This window comes from Podarcis bocagei (assembly GCF_964188305.1).
Source record: "Podarcis bocagei genome assembly, chromosome: 13".
Lineage (NCBI taxonomy): Eukaryota > Metazoa > Chordata > Lepidosauria > Squamata > Lacertidae > Podarcis > Podarcis bocagei.
In genome coordinates, this window is record NC_138138.1 from 16,555,680 (window position 1) to 16,574,856 (window position 19,177).

At 44.6% G+C, this 19,177-nt stretch overlaps 1 protein-coding gene across 1 annotated transcript in view; it reads left to right on the forward strand.

Moving 5' to 3' along the window:
• The first annotated feature begins 1,863 nt into the window (after positions 1-1,863).
• ITGB3 (integrin subunit beta 3) overlaps positions 1,864-19,177 on the forward strand; it is a 61,959-nt gene continuing 44,645 nt past the window's right edge. Inside the window, exon 1 of the mRNA XM_081166280.1 lies at positions 1,864-2,214. Within this exon, the coding sequence (XP_081022406.1) occupies positions 2,151-2,214 (64 nt within the window). The 5' untranslated portion in view covers positions 1,864-2,150. The remainder of the gene's footprint in view (positions 2,215-19,177) is intronic.

The window sequence follows — 19,177 nt, forward strand, 5'->3', positions numbered from 1 at the left end:
GCTGTGCACACATCGTACATTTCAAGAACAGTCCTGGGAACTGTAGTTTAAGGGTGCTGGAGATTTTAGCTCTGAGAAAACTACCGTTCCTAGGATTCTATGCTTGTGATTTACATAGAAATTGCATGGGGAGTTTATTACGGTTGCTGTGCAGAAAGCAGAGCACCCTATCATTTAAACCAGATAGTGGAGCAAACCAACATATAGGTTTGTGTGTGAGAGAGATCTTCCTTCCATCCTTCTTTTGTAGAATCACAGAAATGTAGACTTTGGAAGAGACCCTGAAAGTCATCCAGTCCCAGGGCCAAAATTAGTCTTTCTGTCACCTGGGGCAAAGACCTAGTTTGTCATACACACACCATGTGTGTTTGCGTACACACACAAAAAACCCATATTTGCTTATAAAGGACATAAAAAGGAGCTTGAAAGTGGCCGGAGAAGAGCTGTATCTCCAGTAGTAAAACTGTCTGTGTGTACAGTGCTGGATTTACATATAAGCTAAACAACCTATAGCTTAGGGCCCCACTCTCTTGGGGCCCCCCAAAAAAATTAAAGGAAAAAAACACTAGATGTGTATTTCCAAAATAAAAGATAAAAAACAAATAAAATAAAACCTACATAGAGCAAGTGTTTAGTGTTGTGTCGGCTCCTATGATGTAAGTAATGGGCTCGCCTGCTCCCTGAAATATCGCTGGTTTACAGTGGTACCTTGGCTCTCAAACTTAATCCGTTCCAGAAGTCTGTTCCAAAACCAAAGTGTTGCAAAACTAAGGCGCGCTTTCCCTTAGAAAGTTATTGCCAAATGCCAATATTAAGTTTGTTATGAATAAAAGAATCATTTTAAGTTAGAGCTTAATAATTATTTCACTATTGATATAAGTCTTCTTAATTGTATTTCACGATTAACATACTTTATGTATTTTATCAAAGTAATTGTTGAACTGAAATACAATTTTTTGTTATGTGCCAATGGCTTTAGATACCTATTAGGTCCATAAATGACCATAATAGCATCTATTCAACACAAAAAAGCAGCGACAATTTGTTGACAAAGGACAGCTGGACATATAAACTGGGCCCCATTACCTGCAGTAGCTTAGGGCCTCATCAAACCTAAATATGGCCCTGAATGGGAGTGCACCAGTTTCTCCTTTGTGCCAGCTGTTTTGGCAGAGTATCGGTGCTAGAGAAATTGCTGGGTGCGTGCTCAGATGCATATTTATTTTATTTTATTTATATCCTGACCTATAGGGGGGGCGGTCTCAGGGCAGTTCACAGAATAAGGGCAGTTCACAACAGTGGCGTAGCGTGGGGGGTGCAGGGGGGGCCGGCCGCACCAGGCGCAACATCTGGGGGTTAGGGTTAGGGGGCGCAAATCCACGGGTTAGGGGGCGCAAATTACTTGCCTTGCCCCGGGTGCTGACAACCCACGCTACGCCACTGGTTCACAAGCATACATGTGGGGAAACTCAGAAAGTTCGTTGTAGTCAAGTCCTATTCATAGCAGACTCCTTGAAATGAACGAAACTTTGTCAATCATGTTCATTGACACCAACTGATCTACTGTAAGCACGATTAGCACGGGCTGGCTCCATCTAGCTATGGATATTGCAGGGGTGGCCAGGGTCCAGGATAATCATAGAAAAACTTTGTATGTAATGGGGGAATTTATGCGCACAGCCCAAAGAGGTAGAGAAGAAAGATTATTTCTTTTTCTGTGTTGACTTTCCTATTGTAAGCTGATGGGGCCGATCCTGGGTGTGTATATAAAATAACGCCCAGGGGAAGGTGATCCTTGGGCGACCGGGGCGAGAGCGAAGAGGGGCGGATGGAGAGCCAGTCCCCGAGGGGGCGGGCAAGGCGCGCTCCCTCCGCGGCGCTGGGAAGGCCCTTCTTCCTGGGAGGGGAGGACCGGGGAGGAGAAGGAGGGAGCTGCGAGCCAAGGCGGGGGCGATCCCACCCACCCGCTCGCCCCACTGACTCCCGTCGGACAACTGCTTCCTCTCGCCTGCTGGTGGGATCCTGCTGCCCCGGCGCGCCATAACGCACCATCGGCGGCGAAGGAAGCCTCGGGAGAGCCGCTCGCTTTTCCTCCGCAGCAGCAGCAGCCAAAACTTCTCTCCAGCTCGGAAACCTCCCGCTCCGCCGACATGGGCAAAGCGGGCGCCGCTTTCCGTGTCTTCGGGCTGATCCTGTTCGCCTCCGCGGTTTGGGGTAAGCGAGTTACCGTAGTTTGTTGTTGTTTAGTTGTGCCCAACTCTTCGTGACCCCCTGGACCAGAGCACGCCAGGCACTCCTGTCTTCCACTGCCTCCCGCAGTTCGGTCAAACTCATGTTAGTTTCGAGGACACTGTCCAACCATCTCATCCTCTGTCATCCCCTTCTCCTTGTGCCCTCCATCTTTCCCAACATCAGGGTCTTTTCCAGGGAGTCTTCTCTTCTCAAAGTACTGGAGCCTCAGCTTCAGGATCTGTCCTTCCAGTGAGCACTCAGGGCTGATTTCCTTCAGAATGGATAAATTTGATCTTCTCGCAGTCCACGGGACTCTCAAGAGTCTCCTCCAGCACCATAATTCAAAAGCATCAATTCTTCCGCGATCAGCTCTCACTTATGGTCCAGCTCTCACTTCCATACATCACTATTGGGAAAACCATAGCTTTAACTATACGGACCTTTGTTGGCAAGGTGATGTCTCTGCTTTTTAAGATGCTGTCTAGGTTTGTCATTGCTTTTCTCCCAAGAAGCAGGCGTCTTTTAATTTCGTGACTGCTGTCACCATCGGCAGTGATCATGGAGCCCAAGAAAGTAAAATCTCTCACTGCCTCCATTTCTTCCCCTTCTATTTGCCAGGAGGTGATGGGCCCAGTGGCCATGATCTTTGTTTTTTTGATGTTGAGCTTCAGACCATATTTTGCGCTCTCCTCTTTCACCCTCATTAAAAGGTTCTTTAATGAGTTAGCTAGCGGCACGCAAAACAAGGCGCCTCTCTCCTGCGAGCTTTTCCACTGGCGAGCATCTCCCATCTCTTTTCACGCATCTCCTTCCCTAGCAAGATTCCCAGTTTTAGACTCCTTTGCAAGCCAAGAAGGGAAACTTGGAAGGCGACTTTCCTTCAGGGAAACTTTGTGTGTGATCTTTTCAGTTCTTTTCTTTGAATCACTGTTTGGAGCAAAGCAAGCCTTTGCAACTCCCTGTCCTTAGGGAAAGGGTCAAATCTGGATTTACGCGAGTGATTTGTTGGGAGTAAGTTCTCCTCCTAGAGGCACGCTTCCTCACACCCCACCCCTCAGGGTCCAAGTTACTTTGGAGGCATAGGAATGCCAGCAAGGATTTAATTTAATCTGGATTACCACCCTTTTTGCAGAAATAAGGTTGCTTCTGTTTGTTGAGCTGTCATTCGGATTCGTTCGCTTTTCCGTTGAGTTTCCCTGTCACTTTACTTACAGCGGAAAAGTTTGATATTTTATTTTTTATTTTTTAAAAGATATTTATTAGAGTTTCCAATTTTTTACAAACAAAAGAAAAAACAAACATAAAAATATTTAAAACACTTAAATTTCACAACTTATTTTCTTGTGGCTTATTTCCCCGACCTCCTCATACCTCCCCTTCTTGTATACCCAGTTTAAGTTGTTCATACAGCAAATCCTTATCTCAACATCTTAAATTATTGTAGCTTTAAATTCTTGCTTACAAAAAGAAAGTCGTTTTATCATAGTTACAGCTTGAAACCACTTAATTTCAATCCAGCATCGTTCAACATTCCTTAATTTTACAATATTTTTGTAGATAGTCCTTGAATTTTTTCCAATCTTCTTCTGCCGACTCTTCTCCCTGGTCCCGGATTCTGCCAGTCATTTCTGCCAGTCCCATACAGTCAATCAGCTTCGTCTGCCATTCTTCCAAAGTGGGTAGGTCTTTGATACTTTAGAAATCCAGATTTCTTGCAGCTCGGACTCTGCTTTCTAAGCGCGGGGCAAGCGCAAGTGAGAACGAGCCCTATAATTGCACAACCTGGAACTTGCTGGCATGCAATTAAATCCCACATGCAAAAGAGTAAAACTTTTTAAATTTTTTTTTCTGTTTTATTAAATTTGCTTAGTAACATAATATTATCATATATATTCTATAAAGCAAAGAATACAGAACAAAATTCATTCATACTACAATGCCTAACTACATAACATTTATATGGTTTCTTGAAAAAAAGGCTTACACAACAAAATCAATTCAAAATACCATTGGGTTTACTTCCCCCCCTCCCTCCCCACTCCAGCCCTCCCCGCCCCCAGTCAGATCTTCCTTCATATCTTTATCCATGTACACAGTCTGTTCATTCGAGCTTGTATGTTAGGGTTGGCTTCCCCTCTTTCTATCCAGTTCCTGTAAAATGCCCATTTATTTGTGATTCAGTAAGACTTGAATCAGTTTAAAAAAACTCTTGCCAATGGTGTTTGCCATATCTGATACCTTTTGCCATAACCCCTTTGAGGGTCCCCCCTACCATCAAACAGTGTATACATTTTATGACATATTTATAAACTATCTTCCAAGAAGTTCAAGATAGTGTACATGGTTCTCCTCCTCCCCGTTTCATCCTCACAACAACCTTTTGAGGTAGGTTCAGCTGAGAAATGGTGACTGGACCAAGGTCACCCTGTGTCTGAATGACCGTTTTGGAGTCTTAAGCTCCCGTCTGTTTCCTTTGGCGTTCTAAAGATTCATGCCGTCTGTGGAGCTATTAAGGCCGGTACTTGACTTGACTCTCCCCATCGTAACTTGCAAGGCTCTGCGTCCAGTCTACAGGCTCATCCAGGCAACTGCCGTTCCATCCCATAATATCAGAGGAAGGATCCTCATTCAGAACAGTGCCCGCTTCTTTTCTCAAAACAGTATAAAAGGTGACTCCAGGCAGGGGCGGCTTAATGGCGCTTCCAGACTGTCTCTGCTTTCGGTATTGCATACCGGCCAATTGAGGTTGCACAATTACAGGTGATGAGTAGGAAAAGTTGCACAACAAACCTGCTTCCGCCCAAAGACAAGACTTTTTGTGATAAAGAAAGTCATGGGGCAATGCCCTAGAAAGCGTGGTGCATCTTCCCGGCCAACAGGATGAATGCTCAGTAAAGAAGTTGTCAGGAAGTGACTAAATTTGCAAATCGGATGGCTAGAACAGGGGTCAGCAAACTTTTTCAGCAGGGGTCCGGTCCACTGTCCCTCAGATCTAGTCGGGGGCCGGACTATTTTTTGAAGGGGAAAAAAATGAACGAATTCCTATGCCCCACAAATAACCCAGAGATGCATTTTAAATAAAAGGACACATTCTACTCATGTAAAAACACGCTGATTTCCGGACCTACTGCACGGGCCGGATTTAGAAGGTGATTGGGCTGGATCTGGCCCCCGGGGCCTTAGTTTGCCTACCCATGGGCTAGAATATCACCAGCTCTTTGAGACTTTCAAACAAGACAAAAAAAAAAATGGATTTAACAACGAGCCCTCAAAATTAGAAAAGGAATTGTTAAATACCAAAATCATTTCCAGAATGTACCGACTCCTCCTTGACTGGGAAGTCAAGGAGGATGAGGTGAAGGTGGTAATGATTAAATGGGCACAAGACATCGGACGCACCATCATGATGAGTGAATGGGAGACCCTTTGGAGAATTAACATGAATTTTACGGCATGTTACGCCATTAGAGAAAACATGATGAAAATGCAGTTTAGATGGTACCTTATACCATCAAAACTCTCCAAGATGTATAAAAATATTTCAGACAAATGCTGGCCGTGTGGAGAAACAAAAGGAGATATGTACCATATGTGGTGGACATGCCGAAAAATTAGAGTTCTGGAACCTCATTTATGATGAGATGAAAAAGATCTTTAAATTAACATTCTCAAAGAAGCCAGAAGCATTTCTGCTTGGAATTGTAGGCAGTGATATCCCAAAAAATAGAAGAGAAATCTTTTTATATGCGACAGCCGCTGCCCGGTTATTAATTGCATCAAACTGGAAAGGGGGGAAAGTACCAACAGTAAGGGAATGGCAGAATATGTTACTAGACTATGTAGAAATGGCTCAATTGACAAATAGATTAAGGGGAAATACAAAACAATCATTCACGCAAAAATGGGGTATGTTCAAGAAATACCTACAAAAATATAATAACGACATAACATCTATGGCAGCGTTTGAATGACCCTTGTGTAAATTAAACATTAATAAATAAGGGGAAATGGTACGATTTGTTATAAGAAAGTATTAGAAAATATATTAAGAGTAAGGTAATAAGTACATTCAGTGTTGTAAATGTAAAGTACATCGGGAAATGACATAGTTTAGTTTTTTGTATTCTACTTTGGTTTATTTTTGTATAGTTAGAAAGTATAAGAAAAGAACACATATAAGTACAAGTTTAAATCAATAACAGTATAATTCTTTAAGAGGGTTGTTATTATCAGTTTTACCTTTTCTTTGTATGTGTATTTAAGATTGTGTATGATATCCTTGGATGTCAATTAATAATAATAATAATAAAAAATTGCAAATGGGTTGCTGAGATACAGCAAGCCTGCAGCATACAAGCATTTAACTTTTATGCGTTCAGCTTTCCATGCTTGGCAATTAAAAAAATTAAAAGAGCTGGGAGCTATAGCTTTTGTGAGGAGGTAAACTATAGTTCCCAAGTTTGTTTGCTTTAAATGTTGGAGGCGTTTGTTCTGATGGTCCCTTCCCCAAATTTGGTCTCTTCCCTGCTGAAACATGGACATGCTGTTCACACACCAATATTCCTTACACCCACTCACTGCCTCCACCCCTGCCAAATACTTTAATCTCATTCTATTCCTGTGGTAATTTCTGGAGCTACATTTGTTTTATAGCTCTGTGAAACCTTGACCTTGGCACTAGTTTGCCTCCAGAGATCTAGCCCCTCTCCTGAAATGCTGAGAGCATGCTGAGATTCTCCTTTCCCTAATACAATATGGCCAGGTATTGATTTTAGGTTTGCAGAGAGATGGAGTCACCGCCTTTTCCCATAGGACATTTGTAGTTCATTTCCCCACCCCTATTGTGTCCTGGGCAGAGTATGTGCGTGTTAACCGGTTTGGCAAATTCTGATAATTCTTCCAAAGGAAGTCTTGAATCATTCCCTTTGACCTGAGCAAATAGTTAACAGAAGTGTTTTCTAGACGGGCAGGAAAGTGGATTAGGACAGTCTGTGGGTGGGAAACGAGCATGGGAACGGGATTGCATTTCGTAATGACTGTTATTTATTTATTTATTGAATTATTTGAATTTATATACTGCCCTATACATGGAGGTCTCAGGGTGGTTCACAGAAAAGATCACAATATTTTAAATGAAAATAAGAACAATACCCCCCCCCCCCGGAAAAGAGCCACATTTTAAAAGGGTATAGGATGGCCATCAGGTCAACCAAAGGCCTGGTTAAAAAGGAATGTTTTTGCCTGGTGCCTAAAGTCCTATAGTGAAGGTGCCAGGCGAACTTCCCTGGGGAGAGCATTCCACAGACAGGGAGCCACTGCAGAGAAGGCCCCGTTCTCATGTTGCCACCCTTCGGACTTCTCAAGGAGGAGCCGCATGAAGGAGGGCCTCAGAAGATGATCTCAGGGTCTGGGTAGGTTCATATGGAAAGAAGCAGTCCTTGAGGTTTTGCGGTCCTGAGCCGTTTAAGGCTTTGTAGTCAAAACCTGCACTTTGAATTGGTTCCGGAAACTAATTGGTAGCCAGTGCAGTAAGACCAGGAGCGGTGTAATATGCTCAAACCAACTTGCTCTGGTGAGCAACCTGGCCACTGAATTCTGCACTAGCTGAAGTTTCTTTCTCCCCCCCACCCCTTACGATACCTTTATTTATTTATTTATTTTTGGAAATTAAACAAAACATATTATCAATGAAAAGTTTGTGAGTGTTTATTCAAAACCTGCCAAGGAGTCCAATTCACTTTGTTGCATCTTTAGATACTTTGTAAAATATTCCCATTCCTTTTTAAAGTCACAGTTATCCTTGTCAATTTATGTGTCAATATTGCCAGTTCTGCATAGTCCATCAGTTTCTCTTGCCATAATTCTTTGGTCGGAATTTCCTCAGTCTTCCATCCTTGTGCTATTAAGGCGCTCGCCGCTGTTGTCGCATACATGAAGATATTTTTCAACTTCTTTGGCAGATCTTTCCCCACAATCCCTAACAAAAATGCTTCAGGTTTTTAAACAAATGTTAGATGGAACATTTTCTTCAATTCATTGTATATCATTTCCCAAAATTTCTTAATTTGATTACAATCCCACCACATGTGGTAAAATGTCCCCTCCTTTTTCTTATGCTTCCAACACAAATTTGAGCTAGTTTTATACATTTTTCCTAACTGCACTGGTGTTGTATACCATCTATACATCATCTTCATGTACAGTGGTACCACAGGTTACATACGCTTCAGGTTCCACTAACCCAGAAATAGTACCTCAGGTTAAGAACTTTGCTTCAGGATGAGAACAGAAATCGTGCTGCGGTGGCACAGCAGCAGTGGGAGGCCCCATTAGCTAAAGTGGTACCTCAGGTTAAGAACAGTTTCAGGTTAAGAACAGACCTCCAGAACGAATTAAGTACTTAACCCGAGGTACCACTGTACTTTACATTTCTTTGGGGGCTTAAACAGAGAAAGGTCTTTGCAGCCATCTTGATCCTTTTATCCAGAGGCTCTGGGGAATGAACTTGAGAGCTTATGCAGCCAAATCTTGTGTTTGTAACTCTTAAGCTTCCAAATGGCGCACAGGAAAAGATTTAAGCCATCCTGCCACTTGCTTCCATCTAATGAAGTGAAGTAAAAGAACAGCTACAGAAACATCAACAGGCCACACGTCTTCTGCCTCGTTCCTGTGTTTCTGTACAAACAGCTGCGTACAGAAACATACAGTGCCATGCACTGGAGATCACTTCAGCTAATAAGAACATTCCATTCCTTTTTATTGGTGCCTGAGTGCAAGTGGGATCTACAACAATGTGTTGTAATACAGTATATCCTCGCTTCCTAGTAAGAGAGCTCGTGTTGAGAATATCAGCCAGTCAGCCATGCTCCTGTTCAGGATACCCTAAGCTTGTAAGAAGCTCAAGCAGGCAAATTATCTATCCCCCTCCTGCCTCCTCCTCACTTTAGTATATTTGTGAGGTTCCCCTCAATTGACTCTCAACATTTCAGGACTTGTGAGAAGCCATCAAGCATGCTTTTGTGTTCTGTATTTGTGGGCGTTGGGGCCTTTTGAATTATAAAGAAAAACTATTGTGCCTTCATGTCTTGGTGTTGAGTGCCTTCCTGACTCCCATTTTATTGGCACACACTACCTGAACTTGCTGTTTGTGGGACAGACTATCATATGATTCTTGAGGCCACATTAGCTACGACAGACACATGTCGCTCTTCATGCGCCTTCCCTGCTCATGTATCTAGCAATAAGTAGGATATATCAGAACTGGGGATGGAGGGAACTGGCTGGAGGAAGTGACGGCAAAGTGTGTGGTCGTGGTGGGGATGGACTTAGAACCCATCTCTGCTATGTTGTCTTTGTAAGTAAAATCCTTCCCCTCTACTTTATCAGACCCTCCAAGTGTCCCTATTTTCCAGGGACAGCCTGGGATTTACAGAAGCTGCCCAGGTTTCTGATTTGATCTCAGATTGTCCCACTTTTCCTTAGGGCACCTCTATTTTCATCGGAGAAATGTTTTAGGGTATATGGAGTGATGCGACCCCCCCCCCAGCCAAGGAGGTAACATTCAATTCAAAGTGTTGGTGTTGACCTTTAAAGCCCTAAACAGCCTCGGTCCAGTATACCTGAAGGAGCGTCTCCACCCCCATCACTGAGCCCAGATGCAGAGGTCCAGCTCTGAGGGCCTTCTGGCGGTTCCCTCACTGCGAGAAGCAAAGCTACAGGGAACCAGGCAGAGGGTCTTCTCGGTAGTGGCACCCACCCTGTGGAACACCCTCCCATCAGATTTCAAAGAGATAAACTACTGCCTGACATTTAGAAGACATCTGAAGGCAGCCCTCTTCAGGGAAGTTTTTAATGTGTGACATTTTAATGTATTTTTAATCTTTGTTGGAAGCCGCCCAGAGTGGCTGGGGCAACCCAGTCAGATGGGCGGGGTATAAATAATGTAATTATTACCACATTGGCCCGAATATAAGCCGCACCTTTAAAATTAAAGGGAAAAAAGACAATACCCGAATATAAGCCACTCCCTTAAAATTCTGCATGCACTCATACCCATTCCGTTTTACCGTACAGTGGTGCCCCGCAAGCCGAATGCCTCGCAAGACGGAAAACTCGCTAGACGAAAGAGTTTTCCGTTTTGGAGGTGCTTCGCAAAACGAATTTCCTATGGGCTTGCTTCGCAAGACGACAATGTCTTGCGAGTTCCTGCTGGTTTTTTTTCCTTCTCCCCCCCTTTTTCTAAGCCACTAAACCGCTTATCAGCTGATCCAATCAGCAGATAAGCCGCTAAAAGCCGCTAATAGCGCTAATCCACTAATCCGTCAATGGGCTTGCTTCGCAAGACAAAAAAACCGCTAGACGAAGAGAATCACAGAATGGATTCTTTTCGTCTTGCGAGGCACCACTGTATGTCTGTTTCAGCAGTGATATCGTAAAAGCCAATTTTTGTAAGGTCGCGAATTTTAGCCGCACTTTAACTTTTCACAGTCGGAATTTGGAAAAAAAGTGAGGCTTATATTCAGGCGAATACTGTATCAATATTATGGAATAGGACGTCCCTGTTTTCATCAGAGAAATGTTGGAGGGTGTGCTTTATGTGTCAGTGAGCTGGACGCTTGAATCAGGATGGGCCTTTCCACATCTATTTTGGACCAGTCACATGTTTATTTAGCTGGACCTCTTCCTCCGAATGCTTATTGTTTCCTCCATGCATTTGTTCAGTCATTTGTTCATACGGCACAATCTCTTTGGATTTTCCCTTATCTTATTATTCCGGTGCTGTGCTTTGTATTATGCACAACATGAGCAGAAAGGGCAGCAAAGGGAGAATGGGGCGTCATGGCAAACCCAGATCCAAGATAAATTGCGCAGGGGAAATCCGCTCCACTTAGCAGGGGGGAGGAGTTGCGGTGGACGACGTGGCCACCAACTCCCCTCCAGGGCCGGGGGACTGGGAGCCAGTGTGGTGTAGTGGTTAAGAGCAGTGGACTCGTAATCTGGGGAACTGGGTTCGATTCCCCACTCTTCCAGATGCAGCTGCTGGGTGACCTTGGGCTAGTCACACTTCTGTGAAGTCTCTCAGCCCCACTCACCTCACAGAGTGTTTGCTGTGAGGGAGGAAAGGTAAGGAGATTGTGAGTAGCTTTGAGACTCCTTAGGGGACTGATAGAGCGGGATATCAAATCTAAAATCCAAATCCAAACCAGAGGCTCCCTGTCACGCCATCACCCAGCCAGCCAAACTGCTGGCTGAGAAGGTGTGGCCAGGCCCCATTTAAACAAAGCCGTGAGCCAGAGAGCTTTCTCTCTCGGCTCGCTTCCTCAATCTCCCACCTGCCCTCCCTAATTTGCAGGCTTCGACATTGGCCTTGCTATGGGGTTGGTCGCCATTGAGGGGCCTGGTAGGAATTTTCCCACTTGGCAGATGGGCAAGGGCCATTTGGTTTTCACCTACCTCGTAGCAATTGTCACAACTTTGTAAGATTTGGCTGTTAGGCATTGGTTGATCTTATGATGGAGGAGGGGAGGTGTGGCCGTCACCTGTCCCTCCAAGCTTAAGGGTATTCCTTTGAAGGAATCCGGGGGTGTGGATCTTGTCCGAAGTCCGGGACTGGGCTAGTCCATGACCCCTTCGGGAACCCTGGGAGAGCTCAAGTTGGTTTGCATCGACGGGGCTCACCCATCGGTGGTTGACCCTTACCGAATTCCCTGCATGATGGGCGGGAGTCAGATATAGTCAACTCCAGTTCCTAAGCCAATACCACTCACATTCTGTAACCAATAAAGTTGTGGCCAAATTTTGCCCAATAACATTAACCTAATATCCGTGTCCTTGTGTCTCATTCATTGCCGAGGGGGTGGTTTCGGGGTCTCGACACGCAACCGTGTTGCAGGCATGATGCTTTCATATGGGCACTTCCGGGCTCTGTTTCTTGGGTGGGATTCAGTCACATGCCTGGAAATTCAGATTGTGCAATTAGAGTTGATTTGGAAGTCTTGCATGATAACGCTCACCCCACCCAACTGGACTTTCTGCAAGCAGGAAATGGTTGAGGTAATGCACTGGGAAGTCTGGAATAGCAGTTAGACAACATTGTCTAATTAATGCTGAATAAGCCGGTCATTTGCAAGTGACCTTAGTCTTTTTAGAGTTTGTTGCTTTGCAGATTATCTTGGACTATGAATTAGCCCAGTCTGTATGGATTCCCCACCCAGCACTGTTTTCTAGCCTTCTAATATCAGGGACAGGGAACAGTTGGCTCTGCATATGTTGCTGGACTACAACTCCCATGTGCCTCAGCAAACATGGCCAATGGTCAGGGATGCTGGAAACTGAAGTGCAGCTGAGGTTTGAATGGCCAAATTTTCCCCACTGCTGTTCTGTGTGATTATTTGCAAGACTGTACTCTAAACACAGGTGGCGCTGTGGGTTAAACCACAGAGCCTAGGAATTGCCGATCAGAAGGTCGGCGGTTTGAATCCCTGTGACGGGGTGAGCTCCCATTGCTCGGTCCCTGCTCCTGCCAACCTAGCAGTTCAAAAGCACGTTAAAATGCAAGTAGATAAATAGGTACTGCTCCAGTGGGAAGGTAAACGGCGTTTCCGTGCGCTGCTCTGGTTCGCCAGAAGCGGCTTAATCCTGCTGGCCGCATGACCCGGAAGCTGTACGCCGGCTCTCTCGACCAGTAAAGCGAGATGAGCGCCACAACCCCAGAGTTGGTTACGACTGGACCTAATGGCCAGGGGTCCCTTTACCTTTACCTTTACTCTAAACATTGGTGTTGCATGCAGGATCCACCTCTGCTTTCAGTTTACAAAACGAGTAAATTTCTAACTCTGAAGACGACTAATATACTTGAATGTATGACCGCTATCAGGCCACAGCTCAGAAGAGGTGTGTGTATGACTCAGAGGTTGTGTATGTGTGTGAGAGAGAGAAGCAGAGGGAGGCTGGAATTGCACAGCGTTGACCCCTAAATTCTTCTCCTACTCAGGTTTACATCCAAACCACAGAAGAATTCCCCTCCTACTCCCTTTCTTTCCTTTCTATTCCATTTACCAGGATGGAATTGCACTGACAGCAAGATCAGGCTGCAATACATTGAAGCAAGGCAAGTTAAGAGCCTTTGAGGGGGAGAAACATTTCCCCAGCTAGAGGGGAGAGGCCTCCATGCTTTCCTTCTCCTTGCTTGCCATGTAATGCTGCCTCACTAGAGTTGTCACTGCTGCAACAATTTGATAAGGGAGGGGGACTGGGAATCAGCAGATTGGTAGGATACAAGGGAAAGCTCTGTCTAAATTTGGATTGAACTAGGAACAAACGGAACTGTTTCGTGTGACTGAATGCTCCTTGATGACATATGATAGTGGTGATGGTATTATCATTATTAGTAGTTATTATTATTATTATTATTATTATTTGGGGAAAGTCTAGTTTTCTTTGTGGAGGGAGTTAATGTTCTGTGCAAAGCATGTGAGCCCCTGTCATAAAACACAGCTTTACTTACCGTATTTTTTGCTCTATAAGACTCACCTTTTCCCTCCTAAAAAGTAAGGGGAAATGTGTGTGCGTCTTATGGAGCGAATGCAGGCTGCGCAGCTATCCCAGAAGCCAGAACAGCAAGAGGGATTGCTGCTTTCACTGAGCAGCAATCCCTCTTGCTGTTCTGGCTTCTTAGATTCAGAATATATTTTTTCTTGTTTTCTTCCTCCAAAAATTAGGTGCGTCTTGTGGTCTGGTGCATCTTATAGAGCGAAAAATACGGTACCTAACGTACCTCACAGGGTGATTGAGAGGATAAAATGAAGTGGGGGAGTGTATACCCACCTTGAATTCCTTTAAAGAAGAGTGGGTATCTGAATGTGATAAATATATTAAATGGATAGCCGAATCCTTATCGTACTATCGTAATAACAAGGAGTCTCCTAAAGAAGTTGATTACTTTTTATTTTTTATTTTTAAAATCTGTTTAGCATCAGCATGATACAAAACATAGAAAAGTATTCAGTCTCAGCCCTCAGAGGGCTTGCAGTCTATTTTGGATGGGCAGGACTGGAAGAGAGGATTGTTGGGGTTGGTTTTTTGGGGGTTTTTTTTGCAAGCTCCTAACAGTGTTGTCAGAGTTGAGGGTCGTTGTGAGTCACCTGAGGAACATCAAGGAAGGCAGGGCAGGGAAGATTCCCCTTGTTGTGGAGGAGCGGTGGCTCAATGGAGTGAAGACAAGATCTAATTCCAGGACTTGGCATGGCCAAAGGTGCAAAGGGGGAGAACATGAAACACTGGGCTTTTGGAAAGACAGAAAGCATGGAATAAGAAGGGTGGAGAATGTGCTTCACATCACTTGGTGCCAGTCACACCTCATGAGCCAGACATATGAATGATCAGCACATCACAGTCTGTTACTCAGAAACCTTGATTTGGTGACGGTTCTTCACGTGGGCTGCTCAATGGGTGTGGTATGATTCAGAAAACCATGATTCCTCTGGGTTTCCACTATCACCAGGTGACTGGAAATGTCCTTTCACAGTGGAAAAGGGGGCAAGAGGATCTATCTGGGTTTAGCCTAATCTCTGACCGCAGTAAGGACCTTAAATGCAATGGCTAGGGGAATATGAAGTTGCCCTTATTTGTCAAATATTTCCGTCACGCCGCTCCTCAAACTCTAGCAATAATAGCCACTTGCAGGCCCGGCCCGACCATGAGGCCGGGTGAGGAGACTGCCTCAGGCGGCAGGGTCCCCAAACAGACCCTGATATCCATCTTTCTCCAGTCTTCATTCATTCCTCCTTCCCCGGTGGATATGGTGGGTGCCCCATTTTGGGGTTCGCCTCAGGTGCCGAAATGTCTTGGGCTGGCCCTGGCTGCTTGCGTTCGAGATCTCCAGTCCCTGAGAACATACAGAACTCCCTGTTGCGGAAGCTGGATCTGTGGAGACTCCCAGCTTTCCTTTTCTTTCCCCACAAGTTTCTAAACTTTGCGAAGGTTGGTGGTGCTATTGAAACTGCAGCTTAGCGTTTCGTGGGGAGAATGACACTTCTGTGACTCTTGTGTGCAGCCAGAGTAGCGTCAGCCTAGCTTCATTACAATAAATGGGCAAGGTTTCCAACCTTGACGTCCGTGGGATGTGAATTATGCCCACAAGTTTATAATCCTTGTGGTTTTGGAGAAAGAGAGAACTTGCGAAAGCCTCTTCAGTGCTATCTCTCTGTTCCCCGTCCCCACATTCCCTTTTTGTCTCCTGTTTTTGCTTCTGTATCTGTATGGCCCATATTACACCCACATTTTATTTGTCATTTTAAACAACAACCACCACCAGTTCTTTGTGTTTCCTGATAAGGCAAAAGAGAACTTATTCATACATTCGGATTTGTCAGCTCCTAAACTATGGACAAGGAGACGGGGAGGAAAAAAACTTAGCATAAACTGGTGAGAAATCTTTATGCAAGCCCACAGACGCAGTAAGAAAGAAACATAGCGGGGTGGCAGTCTTCCATAGACAAGCCAATGTGGAGTTAATAATAACTCTGGGCTGTTAATCAACAGTTTCTGAGGAAGCTGCGTAATCTCCAGAGCTGGGAGCTGCAGAAGCCACAGCCTGTGAGTCAGCAGTCCAAGGTGGTTATTAGAGGAGGGGGTGTTTGTGCATGAACAAAGGAAGAAAAGCAATTATAGAGATAAACAAGGGGCTAGTGGAGACTCCGGAGTGCTGTCTGCCCCACCTCTCCCTTAAAAGAGGCCTGTTGTCCTAATCATTGTAGGTAGCAAGGCCCACTCGCCTACGGTGAGTCTGTGGTGATGTGGGAGCCCTGGGTTCAAATCCTTGCCAGTGGACTCGCAGTCCACCCCACAGTGCCGGATTTACGTATGAGCTAAACAAGCTATATAGCTTAGGGCCCCACTCTCTTGGGGGCCCCAAAAAAATTTAAAGGGGAAAAAACTGGATGTACATTTCCAAAATATAAGATAAAAAGCAAATAAAATAACCTACATACGGCAACAGTGTTTTGTGTTGTGTAGGCTCCTTTGGTGTAAGTAATGGGTCCTGAAATATCACTGCTTTGCTCATATCTAGATAAAGGGTGCCTACATTCTGCAAGTACCAAGTACTGAGTACATATGCATGCTTTTACTTCTCAGAGGTCCAATATTGCTCTATTTGCAGTCCTTTTGCTGATTTCATTTAATAATCTAATTTTCTGAGATTGTTAATTTGAGGTTTTCATCAGCTGTACGCCATAATCATTGCAATTATAACAAATAAAGGCTTGACATATCTTGCTTTGCATGTCATGAGTCTATCTCATATATTAGCTTATGATAATATAATAATAATTTATTATTTATACTCCGCCCAGCCACTCTGGGCAGCTCCCAATAGATTAAAAACAGAATAAAACATCAAACGTTAAAAACTTCCCTAAACAGGGCTGCCTTCAGATGTCTTCTAAAAGTCAGATAGCTGTTTATTTCCTTGAAATCTAATGGGAGGGCATTCTATGGGGTAGGTGCCACTACCGAGAAGGCCCTCTGCCTGGTTCCATGTAACCTCACTTCTCGCAGGGAGGGAACCGCCAGAAGGCCCACGGAGCTGGACCAGGCTGGATGATGGGGGTGGAGACGCTCCTTCAGGTATACAGGGCCGAGGCCGTTTAGGGCTTTAAAGATTGGCACCAGCACTTTGAATTGTGCTTGGAAACGTGCTGGGAGCCAATATAGGTCTTTCAGGAGCGGTGTTATGTGGTCACGGCGGCAATTCAGCAGTTGTTGTTGTTGGCATCCATCTCAAAATACAAAGGGAGTGTACATCTGGGGGTGAAATCAAACTGCTGCATTAGCAGCACTGAAGTAGCCTCTCAAAGGGCACAAGACTGGACAGCGTGTAAGGAGATTTTGGGCTGCCCAGATGACAAGATGCCCCTCTCAGCCTCATTGATGTGGGCCAAAAGAAAGTAAAGTCCTGGGGAAAGAAGGACGAAAGAAAAACCTCTGACCTGTGCCTGGGAATCTCGGGACAAGTGTGGGACAAGCCCTTGAGTGTCTATATTAAAGTTTCCCCAACTTTTGAGAAGTGTGGATGACATAGGCACAGTCTTACATTTTGGAGTAGCACTTAATAACTGTACAACACAGGTTTCCTGCTACGTAAGGCATGGAGCACTTCAGAATAGCTGTTGTCTTTCCAAGTGAAGGGCATCGCTAAGGGGAGTTTGGCTGCTGTTCAGATATTGCTGATAATTCCCCAAGGAATGCATAGCTCCAGTTATGCTGGAATCCTCCTGTGAAAACCTTCAGCAAGCAGTATTTAGTGCATTCCCTGGAAGATAAAATCTCCTAGGTATGTTTCTAGATTAGTCTTGTAAAATTTCAAGGAGCACAGGGAGGGGTGTAGTGACGGGGGGAGAGAAATGGTGAGACCTTAAAATTTTGCCTCAATTCAATATCTGGACTTTAAAACATGGGGACTGGAGTGTGAAAAGTGCGGTCCTTTGAGGACAGAGAAATGTTATATTTGGTACTCTTTTTGGCTGAAGTTCAAGATTTATTAGTGTGTGAACTCTTCCCCCCCCCCCACCCTGAGGTTGAAATTGAAAGTGGAAATTTGTTCAGGTATCACATTTTTGAATCCTGATTTTTGAAACCTGGTTTCAGATTAGCATATCCAGTTTAGGAATCTATCTGAAGGTTAAGTCTTCCCTCTCTATTAAAATATTCATATTATTTGCTGTAGATATTAGAGAGAAGTTCATATTTTTGTCAGCTTCTTGTATTCAACTTCCAGTATTCATTTATTTGTCAGATTTCTAGATCACCCTTCAACCCTATGCGGCCTAGGACCCACATACCTACGGTACCACCTTTCCTGGTATGCCCCGCAGAGGACCTTAGGGTCCACAAATGACAACACTTTGGAGGTCGCAAGGTGGTTAGATTGGTCTCAACTAGGACCAGGGCTTTTTCAGTACTGGCCCCGTCTTGGTGGAATGCTCTGTCTCAAGAGACCAGGGCCCTGCAGGACTTGACATCTTTCCTGCAAGACAGAGCTGTTCTGCCTGGCCTTTGGTTTGGACTCAGTCTGACCCTTATGTTTCCCTCCCTCCCCTTATGGTTTTGATCTTTGGGCTACTTTAAAAATGAGGCTGCATTTTAAATTGTATTTTAACCTGTATTTTAAATTGGGTTTTCTCCCCGCTATTATGTTTTTATTGTAATTTTACTGGTGTTAGCCACCCTGAGCCTGGCTCTGGCTGGGGAGGGCGTATAAATAAATTTATTATTATTATTAACTGAAGTTTCTGCGTTGTGTGCGTTTGCAGTTTCTGATAAAATACCAACAATAGAAGTACAACTGGTATACAGTGGTGCCTCGCAAGACGAAAATAATCCGTTCCGTGAGTCTCTTCGTCTAGCGGTTTTTTCGTCTTGCAAAGCAACCCTATTAGCGGATTAGCGGATTAGAGCTATTAGCGGTTTAGCGGATTAGCGGCTATTAAAGGCTTAGCGGCTAAAAGGCTATTAGTGGCTTAGTGGCTTAGAAAAAGGGGGGGGAGCAGAAAAAAATCGGAACACTCGCAAGACGTTTTCGTCTTGCGAAGCAAGCCCATAGGGAAATTCGTCTTGCGAAGCAGCTCAAAAACAGAAAACCCTTTCGTCTAGCAGGTTTTCCGTCTTGCGAGGCATTCGTCTTGCGGGGCACCACTGTATAAGGAACCACCAATGGCATAACATGTGATGACACAGCAATAAATGGATCGTATTATGAGCCCACAAAGACCAGGCCAAAGAGAAGTCTTAAGTAGTACAGCTGGGCGATATCAGCTTTTCGACATTGCGATGTGTCACTCGCTAAACATCATGATATAATGATACACTGCTATGTTGAAAAAGAAGGAGCATCATTTGGTCCTGGAAGATGTATCGATACATTGCCCAGCCCTATTCAGTAGAT